This window comes from Haemorhous mexicanus, chromosome 6 (assembly GCF_027477595.1).
Source record: "Haemorhous mexicanus isolate bHaeMex1 chromosome 6, bHaeMex1.pri, whole genome shotgun sequence".
Classification (NCBI taxonomy): domain Eukaryota; kingdom Metazoa; phylum Chordata; class Aves; order Passeriformes; family Fringillidae; genus Haemorhous; species Haemorhous mexicanus.
This window is the reverse complement of record NC_082346.1, coordinates 16125506-16150409: the sequence shown is the minus strand read 5'-3', so window position 1 is coordinate 16150409 and position 24904 is coordinate 16125506. Positions and strand designations below refer to the sequence as shown.

General features: G+C 37.5%; 1 protein-coding gene across 2 annotated transcripts in view; it reads left to right on the top strand.

Annotated features, from left to right (window-relative positions):
• PIK3C2A (phosphatidylinositol-4-phosphate 3-kinase catalytic subunit type 2 alpha) overlaps nt 1–24904 on the top strand; it is a 50571-nt gene that overhangs the window by 17351 nt on the left and 8316 nt on the right. Inside the window, exons 3-26 of one of the 2 annotated variants that reach the window (XM_059848954.1) lie at nt 832–932; nt 2555–2712; nt 5600–5720; nt 6346–6457; nt 7023–7102; nt 7217–7280; nt 9601–9744; nt 11741–11783; nt 11872–12085; nt 12184–12306; nt 13723–13890; nt 16091–16199; nt 16939–17081; nt 17702–17890; nt 18339–18432; nt 18689–18783; nt 19107–19287; nt 19829–19933; nt 20939–21031; nt 21279–21408; nt 22860–22996; nt 23633–23802; nt 24070–24226; nt 24646–24755. In XM_059848954.1, coding sequence (XP_059704937.1) covers nt 832–932; nt 2555–2712; nt 5600–5720; nt 6346–6457; nt 7023–7102; nt 7217–7280; nt 9601–9744; nt 11741–11783; nt 11872–12085; nt 12184–12306; nt 13723–13890; nt 16091–16199; nt 16939–17081; nt 17702–17890; nt 18339–18432; nt 18689–18783; nt 19107–19287; nt 19829–19933; nt 20939–21031; nt 21279–21408; nt 22860–22996; nt 23633–23802; nt 24070–24226; nt 24646–24755 — 3041 coding nt within the window. Of the gene's footprint in view, nt 1–825; nt 933–2554; nt 2713–5599; nt 5721–6345; nt 6458–7022; nt 7103–7216; nt 7281–9600; nt 9745–11740; nt 11784–11871; nt 12086–12183; nt 12307–13722; nt 13891–16090; nt 16200–16938; nt 17082–17701; nt 17891–18338; nt 18433–18688; nt 18784–19106; nt 19288–19828; nt 19934–20938; nt 21032–21278; nt 21409–22859; nt 22997–23632; nt 23803–24069; nt 24227–24645; nt 24756–24904 lie in introns of both variants that reach the window. The other variant, XM_059848953.1, reaches the window with a different exon arrangement.

Genomic DNA, 24904 nt, shown 5'->3' with positions numbered 1-24904 from the left:
AGGATCTGGCAGGAGCTTCACAAATCCTTCAGCCTAGGGGTGGCTGCTATACTATGGACAGCTGAGTTCCATGATTATTCCAACTTTTTTCTGCTTTTTGCTCACTCCAGCTTTTGTATGGATCTGTTGTGAATTGGATCAGAAAAGAGATACAGATTTAAAATCTGCTGCAGTTATGTGTTTGTTGTTTTGGTTTTTTAAGTTTATTAGAGTTTGCTGTTTGAAAGTGCAACTCTCTTTTAGCAGTTGCTTTTTGAATTGGACACCTTAAAGATTGTGGTTTACAGTTTTGGGAGGTGACGGGAGCATTTGGCATAAGGAATTAAAACAGTGGTAAGTTGATTCCATGGGGTTAGTTGTAAGTTTCATGTTCTGCATACTATTTCCTTCCAGTGTTCAACTTGTATTTTGCTGCTTTGTAGGAAGAGAGAATCATGGGCACCAGTGATATGTAGTGGTTCTTTCTGGAACTACGCTGAATTTGAATTGCAGAAGTGGAGGAAAAATGTGCTTTTTCTCCATCTGTGGTTCAAATCCAAATGCAAGAGGTCACTGCTGAGAGCTCAGGAGCTGCTTGCAACTTAATATTAAGTGATAATGATGCTGGCAAATAAATGACCTGCTGTCAAGGAGTCACTGCTATACTATATAGAGTATACACAATCTATACTTTTCAAGTTAGTAGTGATACATGGTTTTCTCCATGTAGAAGTAGACATAAAACTAATAGTACACCTCAGGATCATAAAAATCTGTCATCTGCATGTGGCTTTGCTGGCTTTAGGAATATGTTTGCAGCTATTTAAATCCTGTATTATCTTTGAGTTGCAGAAAGACAGTGGGACCACTGGCACGCTGACAGAAAACGTGCTTCTCCAAGCAATTGAAGGGCAGAATCAAGAGCTGTCAGCTTTTTCTGAAGCAGTTACAAAGTAAGAAATGGCTGAATATGAATTAACTTTCAGAAGAGGAAAAAAAAAAAGCTAAATGATTCATTTACAGTTAGCTTGACAGGAATAGTCCTATTTTTTTTTTTTTTCTTGATGGGATAGATTTCAGTATGTATCCTTTTTCTTATCTCAGTTTTTCCTGGTTTTGTCCTGGTTTGTTTATTTTTTTTCAAGAATGCAACAGAATTGTTAAGATCTTCAGTGCTAAGATTATTATATTATCATATGTCCTCTTTCTTATTTTGGTCCTGTGACTCTCACTTTTTGTTGTTTTTATCCTTTTTATCCTCAAAGTATTTTTCTTTGTCTCATTGTTTTTTTCATTGCAATTTCTGTTGAAAGAATTTGAAGTGTTTTTTTTTTTTCCTTGTTAGCTGAGACACCTCACAATGTCCTATCACTCTGTGGATTTCCAACCTTTAAATACTTTTATTTTTGTTGCTTCCACAACTGGAATTCTGTAACATAAAGCCTTTAAACTTGTCTCTGCCTTTATCCCTAAAAGTCAAGTGAAGTTTCTTAAAGGTTGTGTGGGTTTTTTTCTTACTGTCACAATTTATTGAGATTAGTTTTTTTGTGTTTTTCTTACTACAAACTACTCTTGCCTTTTTTACTTCTGATATCAAAATTCAAGAAATAATTGGAGGATATAGAGATCTATAGCATTTTTTTTTTTTTTTAAGCAGGAATGTTTGTGAAGTGAAAAGAAAGCTCCACAAAAAAAATGAAAATTCATATATATGGGAAACTTACTGATGATGATTAGGACAAAGCTCACATAGGATAGGCTTGTTGCAACACTTTCTGGTTAAATCTAATTGTTACCCTTTCTTTCAAGACCCAGTGTTTAAAATACTGATGCACTTTCAACTGGACAGCTCTTGCTGGAGGATCTTGCTATTGTCCAGAATCAAGATGATGAAATAAATTATCCTTATAGAGTAGTTCTGTTCTTAATCTCCTATAATATTACTGAGAAATTGGCAGAAGTTTAAGGTTAAATTATTTTATCCATGTTAAATAGCAGAAGTTTAAAAGCAGCTTTCAAAGTATGGCTTATTCTCTTGTAGGTAAACAAGGTTCTATGCTGATTGTGTCCTAAATAAAAGCCTTTCCCTCAATTAAGGCCTCTTCCTCAACTTCCATAGCTTGGAATAGGTACCTTGGAATAGCTACCTTCTGCATGGTATCTAAATTCAGACAAGACTTCTGAAAGTTGAAATGTGAAGAGGCTTGTTGTTCTTTTTTTAATTTTTTTTTCAAACTAACTTTTCTAAAATACTGTGGATTACCTTTTGAAGAACTATTTTAGAGCTTCTGCAGAAGTTGGATATGTCCTGTAAGAATTGACCTATTAAACATTTTAAGCTATGTGGAAAACCTGCCTAATTATACACTTAAGATGTTTTTCCTATCTAACTACTAGTTGTATAATTATTGTGGGCAATGTCCTGTTGAGAGTAGAAAAATTAAATGGTGCTTTGCACATGCAATTTAGGTAGAGAGCCAAAGGTAGTCTTTACTGTTCTGCCTTGTGGTTATTACCATGTTCTTTTGCTTTAGTCTTGGCCTTCTCCATTGCAATGTTTCTTTTCTTCTTCCAGATTGAAGACCAAGTTTCCTTGTACTGATCAGCAAACAAACCCAGGTTTTGTGCTGAGTCCAATCATGCTGCAAAGAAATATAAGTGGGGAGAGTGCCAGTATCAAGGTTTCAATAGAAATCGAAGAATTCCAGCAGCCAGTAACTTTCACATGTGATGGTATGTTCCTGCTTCTTGAGTTGAGTTTGCTTGTGAAAGGCTGAAAACTCAGCCCAGGACAATGCCTTTCAGTTTTTGTAATCCCTGGGTCTCAGGGGCAGGAGTTCAGGAGTTGTTTGTGGGAAATGTGGAAAAGGGAACTGAGGAAAGGACTATTTCTGGGTCAGTGTCTCCATCAGAAAATATTTAGAAGTTAACAAACTGAAATATTGATTGTAAAAAGGGAAAGTCCAGCAAACTTCCTCTGTCCATAGCTGGATGGAATAAAACAGTTTTTCAAGACTTTTTATTTTATAGTTATTGAGGGGATAATGACACCAGGACTGAGATTTTTAATGTTTAATTTTCATTTCAACACTCCAACATATTTTAAACCAAATTTTTGTAGGCTATCTGAAAATTCATGCAAACTGCTGCTGGAGAATAGGAATAAACACTAAAACTATATATTACTTGCCTTCAATACATGCTTATGAACACAAACACCTAAATAATACTGTTGCATGTGCCACAACTGGCTGTCCCAGTTTTGTGGGTAACCAGGAATATTGGTTTGGGGTGGACCTTTGAGGTTTGCCTGGTTGTACTACATAAATTCATATTCTCTGTGCAGTCTTGACTGCACAGTGGTTTTATTTGTAACTGCATGCTGTCAGCTTCTGGCAGTTCTGGCTGATAAAATAACTGGTAATGAACTTTTTTGCCTTTATGCTTCTGTCACTTGTGAGGGTTAACATTTGGATCTCATCTGCTCACAGTGTAGATGCTTCAGAGCTGGTTGTTCTCGAAATATCTGGAGTTTTTCTGTTACTCACATGACCTTGCTGCTCTGTTGGGAAAACAAGCTCTCAGTGCATCAGGGTTTTCATTCTATATCCATTTGCTGGACCTTACATTTATTCTGTGACTTAATCTTTTGTTAAGAAATGAGGTGGACTGTAAATATAGCCTGGGAAGGGTTTCTACACTTAATCCTTAAGACTATACTTTGCTAATATTACAGGCTTAATCCTTTCCTACAGAAGGCTTTGGTAGGGTAACTAAAATGTTAGGACTTCAGCCCTTTATTTCTAGTGTTTTTTGTGACTAGCTTGGCATGTGTTTTATGTTCTAACCCAACATACTTTCTTCTTTACACTTGTTACTCCCATTTTGCTGAAACTAATCACAGTTAAACTACTTGTCTTCCATAGCTGGTGAAGGGTGGGTGTGTGACCAGCAATGAGGGTATTTAAAGTTATTCTCTACCTTCAGTTCCTTCTCTTCTTGGTCAAATTGTTACATACCTTGGCATCCTGATGCTAGAGCTGCTTTACTTCAGTGTGGCTTTCAGTCTTGCTCAGAAGGAGCTGCAGCCTCTCAGTGCTCTGACAGCTGTTTGTAGAAAGGACTCAGGAGGGAAATGGATGAACTTTAGAGCTTATTTGGATTCATTTTGCATTCATTTGTTAGACTTTGCATGGAAGTTTGCTCTGTCTGAGCAAACATTGTGTGTCAGCAAGAAATTAATGTCTTTGAATGAGATGTAGGGCAGGGAAAAGGTGGTAACATCTTTGTAGTTTTCACAGAGCTGGCAGGCCTTTGGCAGTGCAGCCTGTGAGTACAGCACAGAAACTATCCCTGCATGAACTATCACTGCATCTTTTTTCTTTATCAACTCCCAGATATATTCTCTGCTGAAGGTAGTACAGCCATTTCACCCCATAAGTTAAACAGTCTTAATGACTTCAGGTGTTTCTGAATTTATACTTCCCATCATTGCTTGTTCTTGAATTTCACAGTTATTCTTCATATGTACTCATATACATCTGTGCTTGTAATAATTAATCATTTGTTAATGAGATGAAGCACATATGTTATCTTGTGGAAAATATTGTGGCATTACCTCTCTGTATCTACCATAGTAGTAATATTTCTTTCTTTAAAAAAAAAAATTGAGAAAATCAGGAAGGTCCCTAGAGTGGGAAAAACCCCCTCTGTGAAGGTACTGACAAAATATAAAATTGCTTTTATACAACAGGTTTTTTACAGAATTATGAGGCACTCTGATATTATTTGCAAATTATATGAATGAGATAATCAGAAACTAGGTAGGGAGGGCTAGAGAGCATTTTGAATTTAAGCATTTGTTTCATTCAAACTTATCTGTATTTTTAGTTGGTGACAGCTGGTGGCTGTGGGGGAATGGATTTTGGGTTTGACTGGGATTATTTTTTTGCTCTGTAGATGCTGGAGGGAAAAGAGACTATTTTCCAAAAAGCATTTGAAGCCTGATGCAAAAGTACTGGTAGCTAAGAGCTGCAGTTTGCACAGGCTTGGTGATGCTTACTGGGATCTGTTCTGTACTAACTAGAAACTTCCCTGGACAAGTGGAAAGGAAAAAGGGGAAAAGGACTTTGAGTAGGATTTGCCTCAGCTGCAGCTGATATTCAGTTCCTCAAAAGCCAAGCAAAGAGAGGAGTTCAATCTCCAAGACTTCAGATAGTGTTTTTAAAACTGAGAGTGCCTCTGGGATCACTTACCTATTTGAAGTCCTTGTTAAATAGGGCAAATTTATAATAACATTTTAAAAAAGAAAGAAAATATCTATCCTCAGTCCTGCAGACTGTGTTTGTACTTCTGGTTAAGTGACTACACTGTATCCTAACTTTTAAAGATTTTTGGGGGCTTTTTATAATGGCAGTAAAATTTCATGAGCTACCTTTCTTTGTGGGAGAAAAGTGAAGATGTCAGACAATTAAATTTAGGTGATAATAGAAGTGTAAAAGTCTTCTCTACAAGTATAAAAATCAATTTCATTAAACAGCTAGAATTTGTGAGTGAAGAGTAGTTAATATCACTCGCTATTGATTTGTATTTAACTTTTAGATATAATTTCTTTAAACAGTGAGTTCCCCTGTTGAGCTTATAATAATGCAGGCACTTTGCTGGGTGCATGATGACTTGAATGAAGTGGACATTGGCAGCTATATCCTGAAAGTCTGCGGCCAAGAAGAAGTTTTACAGAAGTAAGCAAACTCTTTTTCATTAATACTTAATTTCATGCTTTTTTGTGACACAGTTACTGGAAAGTGTATCTCTGGTGATTAAATGTGTGAAAGAAACCTTAAAAATGAAAGGGAGTCACTCTTTGCACAAAGATCAGAAGTTTTTGGAGTTGCTTTGGGATACAGCAAAGTAGGTTGTCATCAGCTCTGTTCTAATGCAGATGCATGATTCTAGAGCATTCCTGTATTGTAGCTTTTGACTCCTCTTCAAATCTCAGAAACTGAAAAAAAAAGAAAATATAAACTGTTTTCTAATAAAAATTGTGGTTTGCAGGGTTTTATTTGTTTCTTGGTTTGATTTTTGGTTTGGTTCTTTTTGTTGTATTTTTTCTCCAAAACCAATGGTTTAAAAAGCCCCATTCTGGGTTAGAACGTTTGGTTTCAGTGTGGTTAGGAGCTTTAGGACAAGTGCAGGTATCTGCAATAGTGTATCAAAACTTGTGCAGAAGTAAAAATCAGACCAAGGATGGCGTGGAGGTCGATTCACCATTGCCTTACTTCCTGACAACAGGTTGCCTGGAATATTTGGTGTGATTTTTGGGCAAGCACTGCTTTGGTTGTGACTGTGCCTGCTTTTGTTTCTCAGCAAGCACTGCATAGGAAGTCACGAGTACATCCAGAGCTGCCGGAAGTGGGACACGGACATCAGCCTGCAGCTCCTGACCCACAGCGGGATGTGCAGCGACCTGGCACGGACAGTGAGTGCTCCTGGTCTGCAGGGGACTGCTGGGCCCTGGCTCTGACCTCCTGGTCTGATTGACAAAGTAGCATGCCTGCCTGCTGTGGGAAATGCTATCCTCTTATCCTGCCAGGAAGTGAAATACTTTACTGAATTTTCACAAGGCAAATTACATAACTATGGGTAATGCCTCTTCCTACAACCAAGTATTTTATACCTAGGAAAGGTATGCTAGCAGTGGGACTCAACTTGAGGCTTGAATGAGAAGGAACAAATTTCAGAGTTAAATAAAAGTTGGGAGCAGTTTTTGAGGAGAGTTTAGTTAAGGGTGTATCAGGCCATCAAAGAGGAAGGAAGGAGTATCTGGTATCTGCATCGTTGGGCACTTGATGGCTGTTCCTTCCCTCTGTCCCCATGTGAACACATTTCACAGGCTATTAAGTAGTTATTTCTTTTTCCCATTGAAGAGATCACCTTGTATGTTTCCCCTTCAACACCCCAGGTGTCAGTAATTAATTCTCTAAAACAGTCTGCATGTTATAGAGAGGTGAGAACTTGACTTAGTACCTCATATTTTATTGCAGGAAGATGATGACAGGACACCTGTACATCTAACCAAACACCTCTACAAAGTAGAAAAGCCTTTCAGAGAACCTATCATAAGGTAATGTTTTGTGGTTATTTTAATAATCAAGTGCTGATCACTGCTGAATCCCTGACCAAGGTGGTGTGGTGTTCTGTTCTTGTACTTGTGTTTCAAAAGTTTTATTTCTTGCAGGTCTTCCATTGAAGAACTTCTTGAGGTGTATCACAAGCAAGTAAACATAGCCCTTAAGAATGAGGTAAGGTTTATTGCTGAACCAAAAGTAGCCTGACCAAAGTCACTGGTGAGGTAGCTGGTAGAAAGACTTGCAGGTTTTCTTGGGGAATCTGAGAATGTGAGCAAGCTGTCAGATGTGAAATTATAATCATGGGTATTTATATTTCTGTTCTTCTTTTCTTCCTGGCTTTTCTTGCAAGCCATTTATTACCTGATAATCTCAACTAGAAATGTATCTTCCAGGTAGGTCCTGGGGTGCAAAATAACCTCTGCCCCAAACATGCTGGAAGAGGTTAATTCAGGAGAATAGGGAAGAGGTCTGAATTCTGACCATGGCTGTTATTGACAGCCATGAAGGATGTATTTACTAACAGATAAAAATCTGCATGATAGAGAGCAGGAATAGCTGTGTACACTGGGAGTTAGAACTGAAGCATGTTTGGAACATACAAGGAAGTTCTGCAAAGCTTAATAATGTCTTATTCTGCATTATTCAATTAATTTAAAATACTCTGACAAAAATGTGTCTGTTTCAGTGTATGACAGGTAGCTTAAAGCAGCTTGGATATTAAATAGTTTAGAGTAATATGCCATCTGCAAAAGCTTATGGATACAACCTGCTCATTTCTCAAAGGAGAAGCTGCTTTTAACTGCTGATAGTAATGTGATTTGGAGTCTTAAATGCTTAAACACTAGATAACTGTGTTTCTTAACCAGTCTTGAAGTGAATGACTTAATTGAAATACTTTTCATTTCCACTATCTTTGTTTGCCTCTCCAGGAATGCAGGCCTGAACAAGCTGCTGTCTGCTATTTCCATACTCCCTTAATATTATTTCATTCCCTTGCTGGTGATTCACCACGTTCTCAAGGGTAGTTTTGAACACAGTCTTTTTGTAGAGGAGTGAGCTGTTACTGCTCCCTGCCATGGTGGTGCTTTCGTTGCTTTGCTCTTGCAGCTGCTTCAGCTTCTTTGTTTAGCTGTGATTTCACAGGCTGAGATGAGGAATGCAAAACATCTGAATTCAGATTTGTGTTCTACCCTTTGTTGAGCTTGTAGGAAATTGAGCTTTTTTGAGGTTGGGAGATGTAGGTTGTAGGTGGTGATGATTAGGTCCAAATAGCAGCAGTTCTGCATTTGAATTTTTTACTCCATGAAGTGAATTCCTTTACATATTCAGTAGCTGAAGATTGCTAATCCAAGTGAAGAAGGGTGGTCCATAAATTGCACGTGGGCTTTGATTCCCCATTGTTGAATATTCTGGAGATTATCAGTTGTCTTTTTATTGAGATTTGAGTGCCTGTGAGGAAAATAGCAGTAGAAATTTCTCTTTCCATGTCACAAAGAAGCTGTTACCTTCAATTTGTTAGCTTTGGAAGAATGGCTTAAATATTTACAGTGTCTTCTGACTTCTGTGGTTATTTTCTTACCAGAACAGTTAATTGTTGCCAGGTAGCTCTCAATTTAAAACTTTCTGATTCAAATGGCTTCTTTGCTATCCATTTGTAGGAAGGCCACAAGTTTATGTCTGGGAGAGTGGTGGTTGGGAATCAATTTTCATCTTAGTGAGAGGATATTGCAGTAGTTATTCCTCTTACTTAGTTGTAAGTGCTCAGAAGTTATTGTGAAAGAAACCTACTTTAAAAAGTAAACTATTATTTTGAAGCAAATATTTTAATTTTCTACATGTGTTCTTTAAAATTGGGTGAAGACTTTCCTTACATTAAAAAACAAACCCCAGGAAACTTAGGATAATTCAGATTTCACTCAAGTGGCTTTTCTTCTGTTGGAAGAGTAGAAGCAAGAGAATATTAAGAGCAGCTCAACTTTGTCTTATGTAGCCTACAAAAATAAATTAAAGTGAAGTAAAAAGGATTAGTTCCATCATGGAAGCAGTACTGTAGTGTTAGTAGTAGAAGTGTCAGTGTAACTTAAACCTGTGGGCTGAAATTGAAACACTGCTTCTTTAGCATTGTTTCCTCACACTAATTGAATATTCTTTTCTGAACTGCACTTTCTTTTTAGTTCATGAGGGAAATTGAGCTTAGTATCTCATTAGAAAATAATTGTTTGCCAACAGTTTAATAAAAAAATGGTTGGGAACTTCCTAATGTTTCCTGGCACCCCATCTAGAATCTGTACTACTCTGTTTTTGGCATTGATAAGGAAGTTCTCAATACTGAGGTTTTTCTTTATTCCAATCATTCCACCAGAGTTTAATATAATGGAGATGTGCATCTCATAGTGATGTTTTCTTGGCAATTCATTAAGAAACATTAAAGCAATACTGGTTTTCACAATTGTGATCAGATCAATGTGTTCTCTCATACATTCCTTATTAGAACCAGCATAAAGCAGTAGATCATGTAATTAAGACTGTCAGAAAAATCTGTTCTACATTGGATTGTGTAGAGACTCCTGCAATAACGGAATCAGTGAAGAGGCTCAGGAGGGCTGTTAATCTCCCAAGGATTAAACATGCTGAGGTAAACTTTCACTCTATAAATTCCATGTTTTAACTGATAAATTTTATTTTGCAGTCTTCAGTAGCTGGAAATGCTAGCAACAGTTCTGTCAGGGTTCTGTTGAGATTTTTTGTTGGGTGTTATTTATTTATTTATTTTACTTGACATCTTTCATTTACTTTGACATCTCTCTGCTGCATTAATAGCTTGCTTTGGGAGTATTTTCCTTTTCTAAATAGTGACTGTTTAAAAACTGGTTTTAAAGTACTGCTTTCTGGTTCTGTAACTAGAAACTTGTGTCACAGCAGATGCCACTAAATCTGAGGGGAACTGACAGGAGCTCATGCTGTCTAAAATTAATGCAGTTATGCTTTAAAGGAGGAATTGACATCATGTATTTTCCCAGTAGTGTTTGTGACTAGCAATAGCATCTTAAAACTCTTAACTGTTCATTCTCCTGCATTCCTGAGCATAAGGACAAACCCAAAATCTCTCAAACAGCCCAGAATTTCATGATGCAACTGCCTTATAATGAATGGTTCAGTTGAGCAGGACAGTCTCAAGTCATGTTGTCAAAAACAGTCATTAAGTGGAGAAGTGTGCAAATAAAAAAGCTAAATAATCTTACAATGCTATTTCTGTTGTCCTGCTGCCTTACCAGAGTGGCAACTCACATGATGCTCTGTTTGCTTTTGGCTTCATCAGCTCAGTGATGTGTTTATAATACTGAGCAGAAGACAGATAAATAGAGTTGTCACAAGAACTAAAATTCTTACAGGGAAGTGCAGAAGACATTAAGACAACGTAGTAAAATATTGCATATAAATATTTTTTCAATGTTTGCTTTTTGGTAGGAGAAAGCTGTAGAAATAATTAGATTACAGTGTACAAATAGCTCCCAAAAATAACATTGCTCCAGTAGAATTTGAAAAAGGTGGGATTTTATGAATAAAACCCTGCCATTATTTTATGATGGACATTGGCTTACACAGTAATGTGTATGAAGGCATGTAGGACTGCTTTCAGAAACAAAAATGCCATAAGTATTGGAGACTGTTGCATTGTAATCTTTTGTAAGCTATTGTTGATTTTATTTTTTTCAAAGTAATTCTTTGTGATTGGAAGAAGTGACCCTGTTTTTGTAAGAATGTGAAATTTTTTGATATTCTAACTTTAGTTTGAAGATGCTCAATTAGTACATTGGAAGTGTAAGGAGAGTTTTCATCTTCTGCAGCACTTGTGGCAAACTTTGTAGCAAGTTAGGAATTCACTGGGGTTTGATTTTAAACCACAAGCTTAGTTTTCATTAAAAATTTTAGTTTTATCAGGACTTGAATTGGGCATGAAACACTTGCTGATTAGAAGGGAGTGAATTCCCATGATTTGTTTGTCACCTCTTGCTTTCAACATTGTCTTTGTTGAGACTAGACATTGCTGTGATGTTGCATCAGGTTGAGACTTCCATTTTAGCAGACCAAGAAGCAAACAGAGATAGTAAAAGTAATAGTCCTTACTGGTCATTTTCTCAGTTGTTTAATGGTTTTTTTATTCAGTAAATTTATAACTCTGCCAGCAAAAGGTACCTTACCAAATGCCACAAACAAAACAACAACAAAAAAGCTGTTTAAAGCTGTTCAGATTTAAATTGCTGGTCAATAAGCTAATGACTTCTGCTTTCATCCATAACAGCCCTGAGCATGTTTTATCTCTGCCTAGAGAAGTTAAATTAGCCTGGGCAATATTCCAGTGTACTTTCTGGAACTCATATAAAGAATGTCAAAGCAGTTGACTTGACAAAAAAATGAGCTTTTGAACTTGGTGAATAGTTGCTGCATCATATGGAAATTGTGATGCTGTTAGTTAACTCTTGAGGAACTTTGAGTGAAAAGATGTGTTACATAAACCAAAACATGAGCCTAATTCAGATAGTTCATAATTTCTGTATAAGATACTTAATAGCCATGGAAAACTAATATGGATTTTCAGTATTGAAATTTCCTCTGACTTTATTGTATAGGTATCCTTAAAATGTGGTGATGACAATAGCAAGAGCCCCTCTGGTGAGTATAGTTCTTCAATTTTTATTTAAAAACTGTTTTGAGGTGGCTAATTTAGGAAGAAGTGCATTCAAAATAAATTATCATTTAGGTTCACTGCGGCCTGAGCACCCTCTGAAAGTGAGTATAGACCAGTTAACAAGAGCAGTTGAGGCCCTTCTGCAACTGCACACAAATTCCTGTAGCAGTTCAGCAGCAATTTCTCCAGAAGAGAGTAAGAGTACCAAGGAAGCTTGGACTGCTACAGAACATCTCCAGTTCACAATATTTGCTGCTCATGGAATTTCTTCTGGTTGGGTGTCAAAGTAAGTGACTTACTAATTCCTCCTTTTATATATATAGACATTTTTAAAATATTTTATGGGGTTTTTATGTTTTTATGTTTAAATTTTTCCTTGTCCAGTTATGAAAAATACTACTTGATTTGTTCTCTGACTCATAATGGGAAAGATCTCTTCAAACCTGTTCAGTCCAAGAAGGTTGGCACATACAAGAACTTCTTCTACTTGATTAAATGGGATGAACTGTAAGTGACTTTAGTCTGTTAAAACTCAATAAAATGTTTTCTTTTAGCTTGCTGCTGAATGCTGTCATTCAAGCAACTCTTGGTTCTACTTCCATTTCAAGCATCCAAAGAACAATTTACTCATCAAAATCAGAAATATTTTTCCAAATGGTATTTCAGTACTCATTGTGAAAGGGGGAATGGCAATGCTGGACAGGTGCCCTGTGCTAATGTGTTTGTAGCATAAAATTACAGGGAGATGGGAAGATCATAACATTCCTTGATATGGGAATGGTTTGTGCTGCTGTAAGAGGGATTAAAGAATGAAGCTTGCTTGTATGTACTGCTCAGTTTATGTAAATGGAGAGGGAAAACAATGTCTCACTTTTACTGACATGAATGCTGAATCAGTTTTTACTCCAAATACAGAGGGTAGAGAGGAAGAAGGAAGGGCATACAGAGAAAAGATAGGGAGATCATGGCAGGTGGTATCTGCTAATTGAAAGAGGAATATTTTTCATTATCTGCACAGCTTAATCTCTGCCACTTGAGTTGTCAGGCAGCCTGTCATAGCTGAGGCATCATGTGAGCTCCATGGTGCCCCATATCTACTCTCCTGACTGTTTTTAAAGGTCAGAGATAGACCCTAAGGAATACCCTGAAAGTTTGTGGTGAACAAATTATTTCAGATCAGCACTGGGAGTTTCTAGAACACCTGCCTTCAGAGAGTACTCCTGTTACCTTTTTTTTAATTGGTGATGCATGGGATTAATTGTCACATCTTTTGCTGGCAGGTACTAGTGTATTACAATGAAAGGTCTGCTAGCTTGCTCAAAAGCTGCTGACAGCAGTGTAGTGCTTTATAGTGCAATTGTCATTTTTACAGAGAAATCAAACTAAAAGAACATTTTTAGGCAGTAAAAACAGTGTAAGCAAAAGTGGAAGCTTGAATAGCTCAGTGAAGTGTATACTCCTCAGCTGCTTGCTTTATGGGTTTTGTACTATTTAGAATTTACCTTTTAGTAGTTCTTGATTCTTTCATTGGATGGGAAACTTAGCAGCTGACCCTTTCAGTCTGAAAAATTAGGAGGTGGCTAGCGTGGAATTCTGTGTGCCCTTCCTAGTGAGTGGAGTGGGAAAACTGGTTATGCTGGCTAGTCAGTTCTGTGCAAGGAGTGTGATTTAACAGACAGATTAAAAGGGTTGTTCCAAATCTGACTATAGTGCAGGAGTGTAATTGAGCAGGTTTTACAAACCATTGGTGTGGGAGATGAAGTAGAGTGAAATATGATTGCATGGATATTTAACACTTGTTCTTCAATGTGAATTGACTTTTTGAAAGCAAGAGGCATAAATGGATTATTATGGATAAGCCTGTAACTTACTAACTGCTGCCTTTTTTCTAATTGAGTGATTTTTAATACTTTTATTTTATAGAATAATTTTCCCCATCCAGATTTCACAGTTGCCTTTGGAATCAGTCTTACGTCTGACTTTGTTTGGAATCTTAAATCAAAGTAGTGGGAATTCCCCTGACTCAAATAAGCAGAGGAAGGGCCCAGAGAATTTGGGTCAGGTTTCTCTACCTCTCTTTGATTTTAGGCGGTAAGTATCCAAACCATGGATAAGATTGTCAATATGATTTGCTCTGTGTAGAGCTTCCTCCACACCCATAGCTATAGAAATTGACTCTCTGATATTGAATCTAGTAGGCCATGATAAAGATAGGAACTGTAAACTATACTGATACAGAAAAAATACATTTCATTAAATAGAGGACAAAACGTGGTCTTGTATTGTAGGATTTCCATCTAACTGGCTGAAAAAAACTTCACTGCTGGAGGAAGTTGCATATTGTTTGGATGATTATACCCCAGAATATTCTAAAATTATTCCTTTTGATTTAGAGGGTGATTTATTTGAGCAATTAAAATAAAGGGATAATTAGCAAGTGTGTTAAACTTGTGGCATGTTTCTGGTTTGAACTGGCTTTCCTTCAAATAGAGCTGCTGGGTTCTGTTACATGTTTTTCACTAAGAATGAAAAGCCTGCTGTAACTTCCCTAAGCTGAGTGTTTCTGGATTGGTTCAAGTTGCTTTGTTCTTCCAAGTTGGATTACAAAGCTCATTCCAAACCACTTATCACTGGGGCAGCTACTCAGTGAGACATTAACCAGTAGGCTGGAACCACAGTGCCCAAATTAGACATCATGGTGCAGAAGTGATCACACCACTGCAAAACAGCTTCTGCATTCATGCTTAAAGGTTCCTATTTATGTGTGCTGCTGACTTCTAGGTCCTACTGGGACTTTAAATTGTCCATCAAGGCTGCAGAAAGGCAGCCAGACCTTTCCTGGACAGTTACTGCTGTCTGTTGCTTGTGGCTGTTTCGTGTGCTTTGCGTCCTCTGATTCTGGGTTTGACTTTACTTGCTCTGCTTTCTCTTTTGTCTGGTGATGATTCCAACAGCTTGAGAGTGTCACAGAGTTTAGGATTTCCTGCATTGCAAAGATGGCCTGCAGCTGCTTTCAGTCTCCACCAAAGCTTGGATTTCTTTTCACAAACGATGCTTATTTCAACCTTCTGTTTAAATGCTACATTTCAGTCTCCTATCTAAATACCACATTACACAGTATTTGAAAGGACAGCTTTTGATTTGAATTGCAAATTTATCTTGTCTTCATGGTGTTCTCATAGGAGTTAGTTTGGGGAGAAAACTGTATTTTCTGTTTATGCAGAGCACTACAATGGTGTGTGTTGTGCCAGAGCTTGCTGAGTGGCCTGTATGTAAGAGCTGTAGAGATGCTTAGTGGTCTAACCCATTTGCAGTCCACATAAATTAAATCCATACCTGGGTAATTAAAACTGGTAGCCAAATACTCCAGTTACAGTTGAAAATAGCATCAATGTCAGGCAGGAGCTACAACTTGAAACTAACTGAAATATGGGGAGAACAAAAGTGGTCATGTATGTGTTTTGGAAGAATCCATAGCCAAGTTTAAGTTCTTTCTGCTGAAGTGCATGTGGAGTGGCTTAAGTCATCATCATTACTTGTGGATGAGACAGAAGGCTGTGGCAACTGTATTAAGTTGGAGAATTATTGAAAAGAATAAGCTGGTCAGTTGTGCTTTAGTGGCATGATTTGGTCATCTTTATTGGCATGACAAGCTCCTAGTTAATCAATATTTACATAGAACAGCCTGTTCTTTATTTGAAATACTTATAAACCCTAAAATGTCTTGCAAAATATACTTAGGGCTTGGCCTTCAAGGAGTCTTTTGAGCAATATTTGGTTTCAAAAGAGTGATAGTTTTCTGTACCTAACATTCAACACTTGATTTATGAAGTGTCTGCAGTTGTGCCCTACTACAGCTGGAAATGGTATTAATGTTGGGAATACACTGGCAAATGCAAATGTCGTTTAATATGCCCCTGCAGAATCTGGTAATTTGAGAAGTCCAAGCAAATGGTGATGCCTGTAAGATTCATATGTCTGGGCCTTGTTTCTAGAAGCTAAGAAGAGTGTGTGTGTGTGTGTGTGTGTGTTTTCAGTTTTTCTCTGAGGCAAAAGTATTCCTTTTCTGACTTAAAGAACAGGGAGCACCTAATTTACCTGTGTCAACTAAATCAACACTGAACTTTTTCCTTTGCCTTTTCCACCTAAAAGTTGTGTGCATCCCTTTAAAGCTCTTAAAGTACAGATGACAGCCAGTGAAAATCAGTAAATTAATTTCAACTAAACAACTAATATTTTGGTGAAGTAAACAGACTGTGATGCTAATAACCTGTACATGTTCTTTTCTCAGATTGTTAACTAGTGGGACAAAGCTGTTGCAGCTGTGGACCACATCACATCCACATCATCTGTCAGGGATGACCAGTAAGAAAGGAAATATGGACAGAATAGTATTGCAGGTTGTACTTACTTCTGATTTACTCTGTGCTTTGTTTGAATATTGTGATTTGTAAGTCATATTAGGTGAATGTTTTGGGGAGAGGGAAAGTACTGCTCAGTAATATTTGAAAGTCAGTATAGAATAGTGATTACTAAACTGTAAGGGGAAAGAATGGGAAGCTCCTGGAAGTCTCTGCAAATCTGTTATTGAATAACTGTCTGGAAGTAAGAGAAATCAGAAGTGCTTTGGCATGACATGCTGTCAGTACTGGGAGAGAATGTTTTTGAAAGCAATCCATAGAAATGTGTGCTGAGATGGGAGTGGTCTGGACACCAGCAGTAGCAATTCCAGCTCCTTTACAGAACATAAGCACTCCTCTTTCTCAATTCAGTTTTCTCTCCAAAGGGAAGGTGCCTTAGGAGGCATGGCTCAGCAGTCCCAAAACATGGCCTGAGTGGGTGGCTGGGTGGAAACCACTGGTGTGGGTTTGAACAGCTCTGATTATCTCTGCTCTAAGCATTCTCACTTCTCTTCTGAGGAGTGCTCCAGCCACTGCATTGTGCAATAACACAGCTGTACATTTAGGAGCTGTAGTCATGTAGAAGAATTGAGATGGAAAAAAATACTCAGCAAACAGTATCTGGGAACTGTTTCACTTGTAGAACTAAAGTGTTCAGATACCCAAACATCTGAGATTGCTGGAAGGATGAGCTTTGTCTACTGCAGGACTTGCATCATCTATATATTTTTTTTTTCAGATTGATTTCCCATCCCATACTTTTGATATTGAATATAAAATTCCTCAAGCTGCAAAGACTACTGTGCATCATTCTGTAGAAACATTAGAAAAACCATTGAGAGAACGTCTCCTTGCCATTCTCTCCAAGGATAGCACCATTGGGTACGTCCATCTCTTCTTCAAAGGGAGCTGGGCTCTTTTTGCATGTGACAATTTGTAACTAGGGCATGGAATGCTTATATATGCTTGAGTTTCTGTTAAATTTCTTTAATATATTTTGAAGACCTGTAGAGACTTAAATAAGAGATGGAATTAAACGTTTGAAGTCATGGTACTGTCTTAATGAATTTCCTTCTGTTTTCCTTGGCTGGTGCTATCAGTTTTTTGCTACAAGACTGCTGTCCCTTTGCCTGCCTGTTGTAGTCACCTGTTCCTTCTTGGCAGTTTCTCAGTTCCAGGGTGTTCCAGCAGTGGCTGTTCATGTGCCATGGGAGCTTTTCTGGCAGCCTTTCCTACTCATCTGCACCAAACATTAATGTTTTTGGTTTATTTCAGATTATACTAAAACTTCATTTTGTCCTGCCCAAATGATAAATTTGAACAAATGTTTCCTTAATGTTTGAGGCTTTATTTGGCTTCTTGTTTTGACTTTTGTGGAGGAAAGAGTAATTTCAATGTAATTCCATTCTGTGTGTTCAATTGTCTGTCTGAATACAACAATCAGTGGCATTGGGGTTATTCAGGTGGTGGTTTCATTTCTTCTGAAATGTTCTTGTCTGCAGGCTGTCGAAAGAAGATAAAGAATTTTTGTGGGAGAAGAGACATTATTGTTATAGCCATCCTAATAGCCTACCCAAAATACTGGTTAGTGCCCCTCACTGGGACTGGGCAAGTCTTCCAGAAATATATTCATTACTTCAGAGGTGGCCTCCTTTATCACCCTTAGCTGCACTGGAACTACTTGATTCAAAGTAAGAAAACTGTAATAAACTCTCTTGTGTTTTGTTCAGCATTAAATTACTATTCTTTGGTAGAAGATCCTGGAATGGTGTTCTGTGGGAAAATACTGCTGAATTTCTTGCAGAAAAGGTTGAATGTTTTTAAAATTTTTAAGAACCCCATGCTCACTTTATTGATGTATACTTACCCAAGTCATGTAGTGAAAACACAGCAACTGTGGTTAGGGTTCTGAAGTTTAACATGCAGCAGGACAGGAGTTGATACAGCCAGCGTTTTGAGAGTGTGCTTGCCCTAAACATGCACATGTGGTTGCATCTTAGGTGAAGAAGGGCCTTGTAGGTCCCTTACTGAGCTTTTAAAGACTTTATATGATTGCTTTTCTATCTAGCTGATCTCAAAAAAAGAAAAAATCCTACATGAACAGAGAAAGCTTGATGTGGGTTTGTGGTGACTTTCTAGGTTTGCTGATCAGGAAGTACGAAATACAGCTGTGAACTGGATGGAGACATTGAGTGATGATGAATTAACAGATTTCCTCCCTCAGTTTGTGCAGGTAAGACTTTCTGCCTGCACAGAGGTTTGAATTTTTCTGGCTCTTGAAAACCCAAAGGAATTGCTTCTGACCAGTAGCAGAAGTGCAGCTGTGTGCCTCTAACTGGAATGCACAGTAGGGGAAACAATTTGAGTAAATCATCTCTTTGTGACTGTCCAAAGTATTTGTAGTAACTCTGTCAGTGCGTTAGTCACAAAATATGTCTTCATCAGGAATGAAATGCAGACCTGATTTATGTAATTTCCATTGTATTTAGGCATTGAAGTATGAAACCTACCTTGACAGTGCTCTTGTGAAATTTCTTTTGGCTCGGGCACTGGGGAGCATTCGGATTGCACACTACCTGTACTGGTAAGGGCTTCTTTGTTCATTGCTCGTGTCATGTGGGTGCCACAAGATTAATATTTCAGATAAAAAGTCCTTCTTAACATCATCATTCAATAGCATAACAGTGGTTGTTATGAATGGTGATTATACAGAATGTAGAGCCTGCTTGTTGGTTTGGTTTTTTTTAATGAAAGTGCCTCTGCAAAGCACAAACTTCTTGTTTTTTCTATCCTATCAGTAACTTCAGACACACATAGTACTGATTCACTAAACTATTTTAGTATCTTAATATTGCATTGTTTGCTGTATTTTCCATAGGAAAATTTAACTTACATCCTTTATTTCAGGCTTCTTAAGGATACACTGTATGATACAAAGTTTGGTGTAAGGTATGAGCAAATTCTGGGAGCTTTTCTTTCAGTCTGTGGAAAAAGGCTGAGGGAAGAGCTGGAGAAGCAGACCAGGCTAGTGCAGCTTTTTGGAATGGTAGCAGAAAGAGTGAAGCAAATGAGTGGATCTGCTCGGCAGGTGTGTATATGTTTTTAATTCAAAACTAATCCACTTAATTATCTTTTTAGTCTAAATTCAAAATGTTATGTAAATGTATAGGAAGTTTTATGAACCTGTTGCTCTGCAAGGTTTGATGAAGTTGATGCTTTTGTCAAGTTTGTCACCTGAAACATACGGTGGTGAGGTGACAGGGGAAGAAAGTATAGGATTGTTTCTGTGTATGATCAACTGAAAATGAATTTAAACCTACTACTGCTGAAGAATGATCTCATCATGCAAAGGAATGGGATATCTGTTTTTGTGCTGATGATAGAACTCAGAGTTTGATAGAGTGGGATGCTGTCATCTGGTTCAGTCAAAAAAAACCCCACAAACTTGTGTGATGAGTGTTACATTGCTAGGCTTATGTATTTATCATAGCTAAACCAGGAGCTGTAGTTTTTAGCGTTCCTTTGACATTGAGGAGTAAAAATAGTGCCTTGAGGGTAACTTTGTCCAGAAGTTTTCTGTAGATGATTCAATGAGGAAAATGTCAGCTGAATTTTCTTTCTGTCTGCAGGCTGCCTTGCAAAATGGCATGGAGCGTGTGCAGTTGTTTTTCTTGAAGAACAAATGCCGTTTGCCTCTCAATCCCAGTCTTGTGGCAAAAGAGTTAAATATTAAGGTACTGCACATTCAGGGTTTTAAAACCCTTCTGTAAAAATTTCAACTAGGTAAAGCTTTTACAAATGAAAAAGACCACTTCAGGTGCTTGGAAGCTCTTTATGCTGTGGAGATGGGGTCTAATCAAAAACACTGAATAAGGCAGCAAAATGCGGTGAGCAAAGATAAAATGTGCACAAATACAGTGTAAAACAAACAAAGGCACTTGGGTTAAAAAACATAGACATATATCTATAATAACTTATTACATCTTCAGACCCTGTCTCCTGAGACCAGCTATCCTGAAAGTGCATGAAAATGTCCTGTGTGCATTAGTAATCAAAAGAGGAAATTGACCAAGAATATAAAGTTCAAGCAGTGAATAAATACTGTGAAACTACCTGATACTGATTGTGTCCAGATATGCTGGAGAGTGAGGCAGTGGCTTTATTTTATTGTGAAGGTCCAGCAAGTAATAATGTAGGAGAAGCAGGTAAATTATTTTTCCAGAACTCTGCAAGGTTTGACAATATCTGCTCAACCACAGTCTTGATTATATCATCATGCATGACTGAAAACCTAAAGGTTTGTTAACGCTTGAACTAATCCTGTGTTTGAGAGACAGCTCATCTCACTTTCCTTCTCTACTGTAACTATTAAATCATGAGCAGGGACTTGAAAGCAGATAAATGAGAAGATACTGTGAAACACACAAATACACATTTTTAATACATCTTCTAGGTTTCAAGAAACAGCTGCTGATAAAATATTTATTCATGTTTTATTCACTCTTCCCTTCAGAATGTTTGAAACATCACTGTGCAGCACTGTTGGCTTTTGTACAAGAATTCAACAAATAACAGCCAAAGGGCTCGTTATTCAAAGGAAGCACGTATTCACCACAGTGGAAATGTTCAAAGTCTGAATAGACACATTGTGTGTCAAACCTGCTTGTTGTCAGAATGTCTTGTTTTCTGGGCTAGCAGGAATAGTCCTTTCTGACCATTGACATTAAATCTACTTGCAGGCCTGTTCTTTCTTCAGCTCCAATGCAGTACCACTCAAAGTTGCACTGATAAATGCAGACCCGCTGGGAGAAGAAATTAATGTGATGTTTAAGGTAGGCCTTACATGTGTATTGGAGAAAATAAACAAGTTTAATGGTGATCACTATTTCATTGGTATCAATTAATTTTAGCATAGACCAATAAGCTTAGTTATTCCATGAGTTTGCTCCCGTGTGTCTACAAAGCAACAAGTGAACAGTCCATAAAACAAAAATCTACCACATGTGAAAGTTCAGTTGTAGCCTTTTTCTTTTTCAAGTTTACCATGTCACTGGTTAACTTTTTATTTTTCCATTTAAGGTTGGAGAAGATCTGAGACAAGATATGTTGGCTTTACAAATGATTAAGATCATGGATAAGATCTGGCTGCAGGAGGGGCTGGATCTAAGGATGGTTATCTTCAAGTGTCTCTCAACTGGAAAAGATCGAGGTGCTAAACCAGATGCTGCTTTTAATCTTTGCTTCCCCCATTCAATTTCTTGTCACACTGATAATGAAAAACCTCTGGGCAGAAGGTGCCAAGGAGCAGTTCTACTGCAAGGAACTTCAGTACTTGAGAGTATAATAATTGTTTTTGATTGTTCTGAATTTCCTGATGGCTGAGGGGCATCCAGATTTGTTTTCTTGAGTGTTCTGTTGTCAGTGAACAGTGGGACAAACAAATACAGTGATAAAAATCAAGGTTGCTCTTCATGCTCTTACTCCAACACAAGAAAATAATGTTGGTACAGCAATCCTTACTCTGAAAGTTTAATTATGGTGAAAGTATTCCAATGCAAACCAAAATGCTGAAGTATTTGGAATCTGCTGCAGTTGAGTCAGTCAGTATTATTCTGGTACTGAAACGTGCAAAAAGAAGAAAAATTTGAACCAGCCCTTGACATGCACACATTGTCCCCCAGCATTTGTGTCATATTCTGGTGAAAGTTCCTTGGCAATATGAAGTTGTCTCTGGGGTTTGAAAGTAGGTCACAGAACTCTGAGTGCAAATACTGCGCCTTGCACCTTGAACATGCTTTTTGCTAGTTTTAGCTAATTCTCCACAGCTAGCCAATGGAAACCAAAGATATTTAAGAGGCTAAACAATAAATTAAATATTTCTTTTGTCAGATGAACAGCATGACCAAAACTCTTAAATACATGGAAAGTATGGAAATTTAGGTTGGCAAAACTAAGCAAAAAGCTTCTATTTATGTAAGACTTGCTTTTTAGAGAAACAGATGGCTTTTCCTCCTACTTTGTATGATGACTTGATTTATGTAGCTTTTTTTTCTTGTTGCTAATATTAGTGTCCTTAAAGTACTCAAAAGATTGAAGGGGAAGAGTCAAATGGATGTAAATTACAGATGTACCTTTAGTAGCTCTTGCCAAAATAGAAGTAAAATTTTGTTAATCAACTAAATGTTTTCCTTTTATGATTTAGCTGTACAAATATTTTTAGCAAATTATTTCTCCAAAGTTAGGCCACATGTGAAGCCCACTGTCTGGTCTGTTTCAACACTTGACAGCAGATAAAGTTACTAGATTAATTCACTATCAATGTGTGGGAATTGCCAGCATCAAAGTGTTTTGCCCAATTTAGAGTAAAAGTTTGTGTGGTAGAAACTAATTATTCAAAGTATAACTTAAGTATGTATTGTAGCAACTGTAACTAATTGTAGTGAAAGAATCTAAGTTGGATTGCTGCATGTTTCATGGTTTACTTTGTAGCATAGTCTGTGGAAATGCTTGGGGCACTAATAGAATTTTTTTTACATATGACCAGGTTTTCAAGGAGGTTGGTCTAAAACTGCAAGATTTATCATTGTTAGGAATGACTAATAAAAATGCAGCATCACTTAAGGAGATGGCTAAATACACTTTATTTTATTCTATCTCAAGGCATGGTAGAGCTTGTTCCTGCTTCAGATACACTTAGGAAAATTCAAGTGGAATATGGAGTGACAGGTTCTTTTAAGGACAAGCCTCTGGCTGAATGGTTGCGGAAGTATAATCCTACAGAGGAGGAGTATGAAAAGGTAACTTTGCAGCACTGTTTTTTGTTTCTGAAAATCATTTCAAAGGGCTAAGTACAATCTGATGAAAGAATGAAATTCATATTCCAGGTCTTCCATTGAAATGTTTAGTTTGTATATTTAAGAAACTCAATTTTTTTCTATACTTGAAAAAGAGCAAATTAAAATCCCCCCACCTATAAAAAGGAGCCAGATGGATTCTCAGGATTCTCATCAAGAGTTTTTATTGGATATAGAAAAAATGTACTTTAAATTTAAGAGGGGAGAATAGTGGCTGCTCTTAATTGTAGTTTAGGAGCAGTGGCCTCTTCTTGTACACATGAGATTCAAAAATTAAAATCTTTTTTTGGGCTATAATGCCATTACAATGCATTGGAAATACAAGTCTTGTACCCTTTTCTTTGCTAAGTCCTGTTTTCTCTTTCATTTATGTTAAAAATAAAACTATTTTTGCTGGAAAGTGGGATATCAAGAGATTTTGGCAAAGCTAACTATTTGAAGAACAGTATTTGGGAAAAAAAGGGAAATTTTTTTTGCCTGGGTTGGACTTTGCACTCATCAAGGTTGACTGTTGAATACATGCATTATGTTTTTTAACTGATAGTTGATCTCAGTTCATTTCTTTTCTCTCCCTCCCAGGCTTCAGAGAACTTCATCTACTCTTGTGCAGGATGCTGTGTAGCCACTTATGTCCTGGGAATCTGTGACCGCCACAACGATAACATAATGCTCCGGAACACCGGGCATATGTTCCACATCGACTTTGGGAAGTTTCTGGGACATGCACAAATGTTTGGTAGCTTTAAAAGGTATTCTCTGTACCTTAGCAATGTAGAGAATGAAGTGATTTTCTTTCCAAGTGCTGCTCTGGGAGATCTGCTGTAGGTCCAGAACCATGTCAATGTGCTGTGTCACCTGGGACAGCACTTGGGAGAGGAACCCAACCCGAACCTGTGAAACGGTGTTAATGGAATATTTAATATCATTACCTCAGGCTGGGGATGGAGGGCAGCAGGAAGCACATGACAATGAAGAGACCTTATGAAGAACTCACAAATTCTGTGCTTTTTGAACAGGGATCGAGCTCCTTTTGTGCTGACATCAGATATGGCTTATGTCATTAATGGGGGAGAAAAACCCACAATTCGTTTTCAGCTGTTTGTGGATCTCTGTTGCCAAGCTTACAACTTGATAAGGAAACATGCCAGCCTCTTCCTTAACCTGCTTTCATTGGTAATCATTTCTCACATTCAATCGAATTGATAGATCTGTCATGCTGGGTTGTATTAAAAACTGTGCTTTTTATGCTGCAGAAATTCATAATGCATGCCTTTTTTAAAAGCCAGAAACATCTGATCTACTTTTTGGGAAAGCTTCATTAGGAATCTTGTAAGCTTTTTTACTGCCTACCTCTTTCTTGAAAATTTAAAACTAATATACTATCACAAATTGCACTGTAAAGAGTTTTTAACTGCTTTTAATTCAGCAGAAATAGTGAATAACAGCTGATTATAAGTAATTGGTGTCTATTGCTGTTAGTATTAAGCAAATTAATGCAGTTAGAAATGAATTTGAGGGTCTGAGTCTTAATCGTTTCTGTATAAAATCATATTTGGTTTATTGCATTAAAACTAAATTTCAATTTTTTGTAGATGCTTTCTTCTGGGCTACCAGAACTAAGTGGGGTTCAGGACTTGAAGTATGTCCAAGATGCTCTCCAGCCCCAAACAACAGATGCAGAAGCCACCATTTTCTTTACAAGGTACTGGATAAGGGAAAACTAAAAAAATCTCCCAGTATCATCCTCTTAATGGGAGATTTCTGTTAGGAAAAACCTACTAGGGATGGTCACAAATGTGTCTGTACAAGTTGAACAGTTACACTGAACAATCATGAAAGATCAGTTAACTA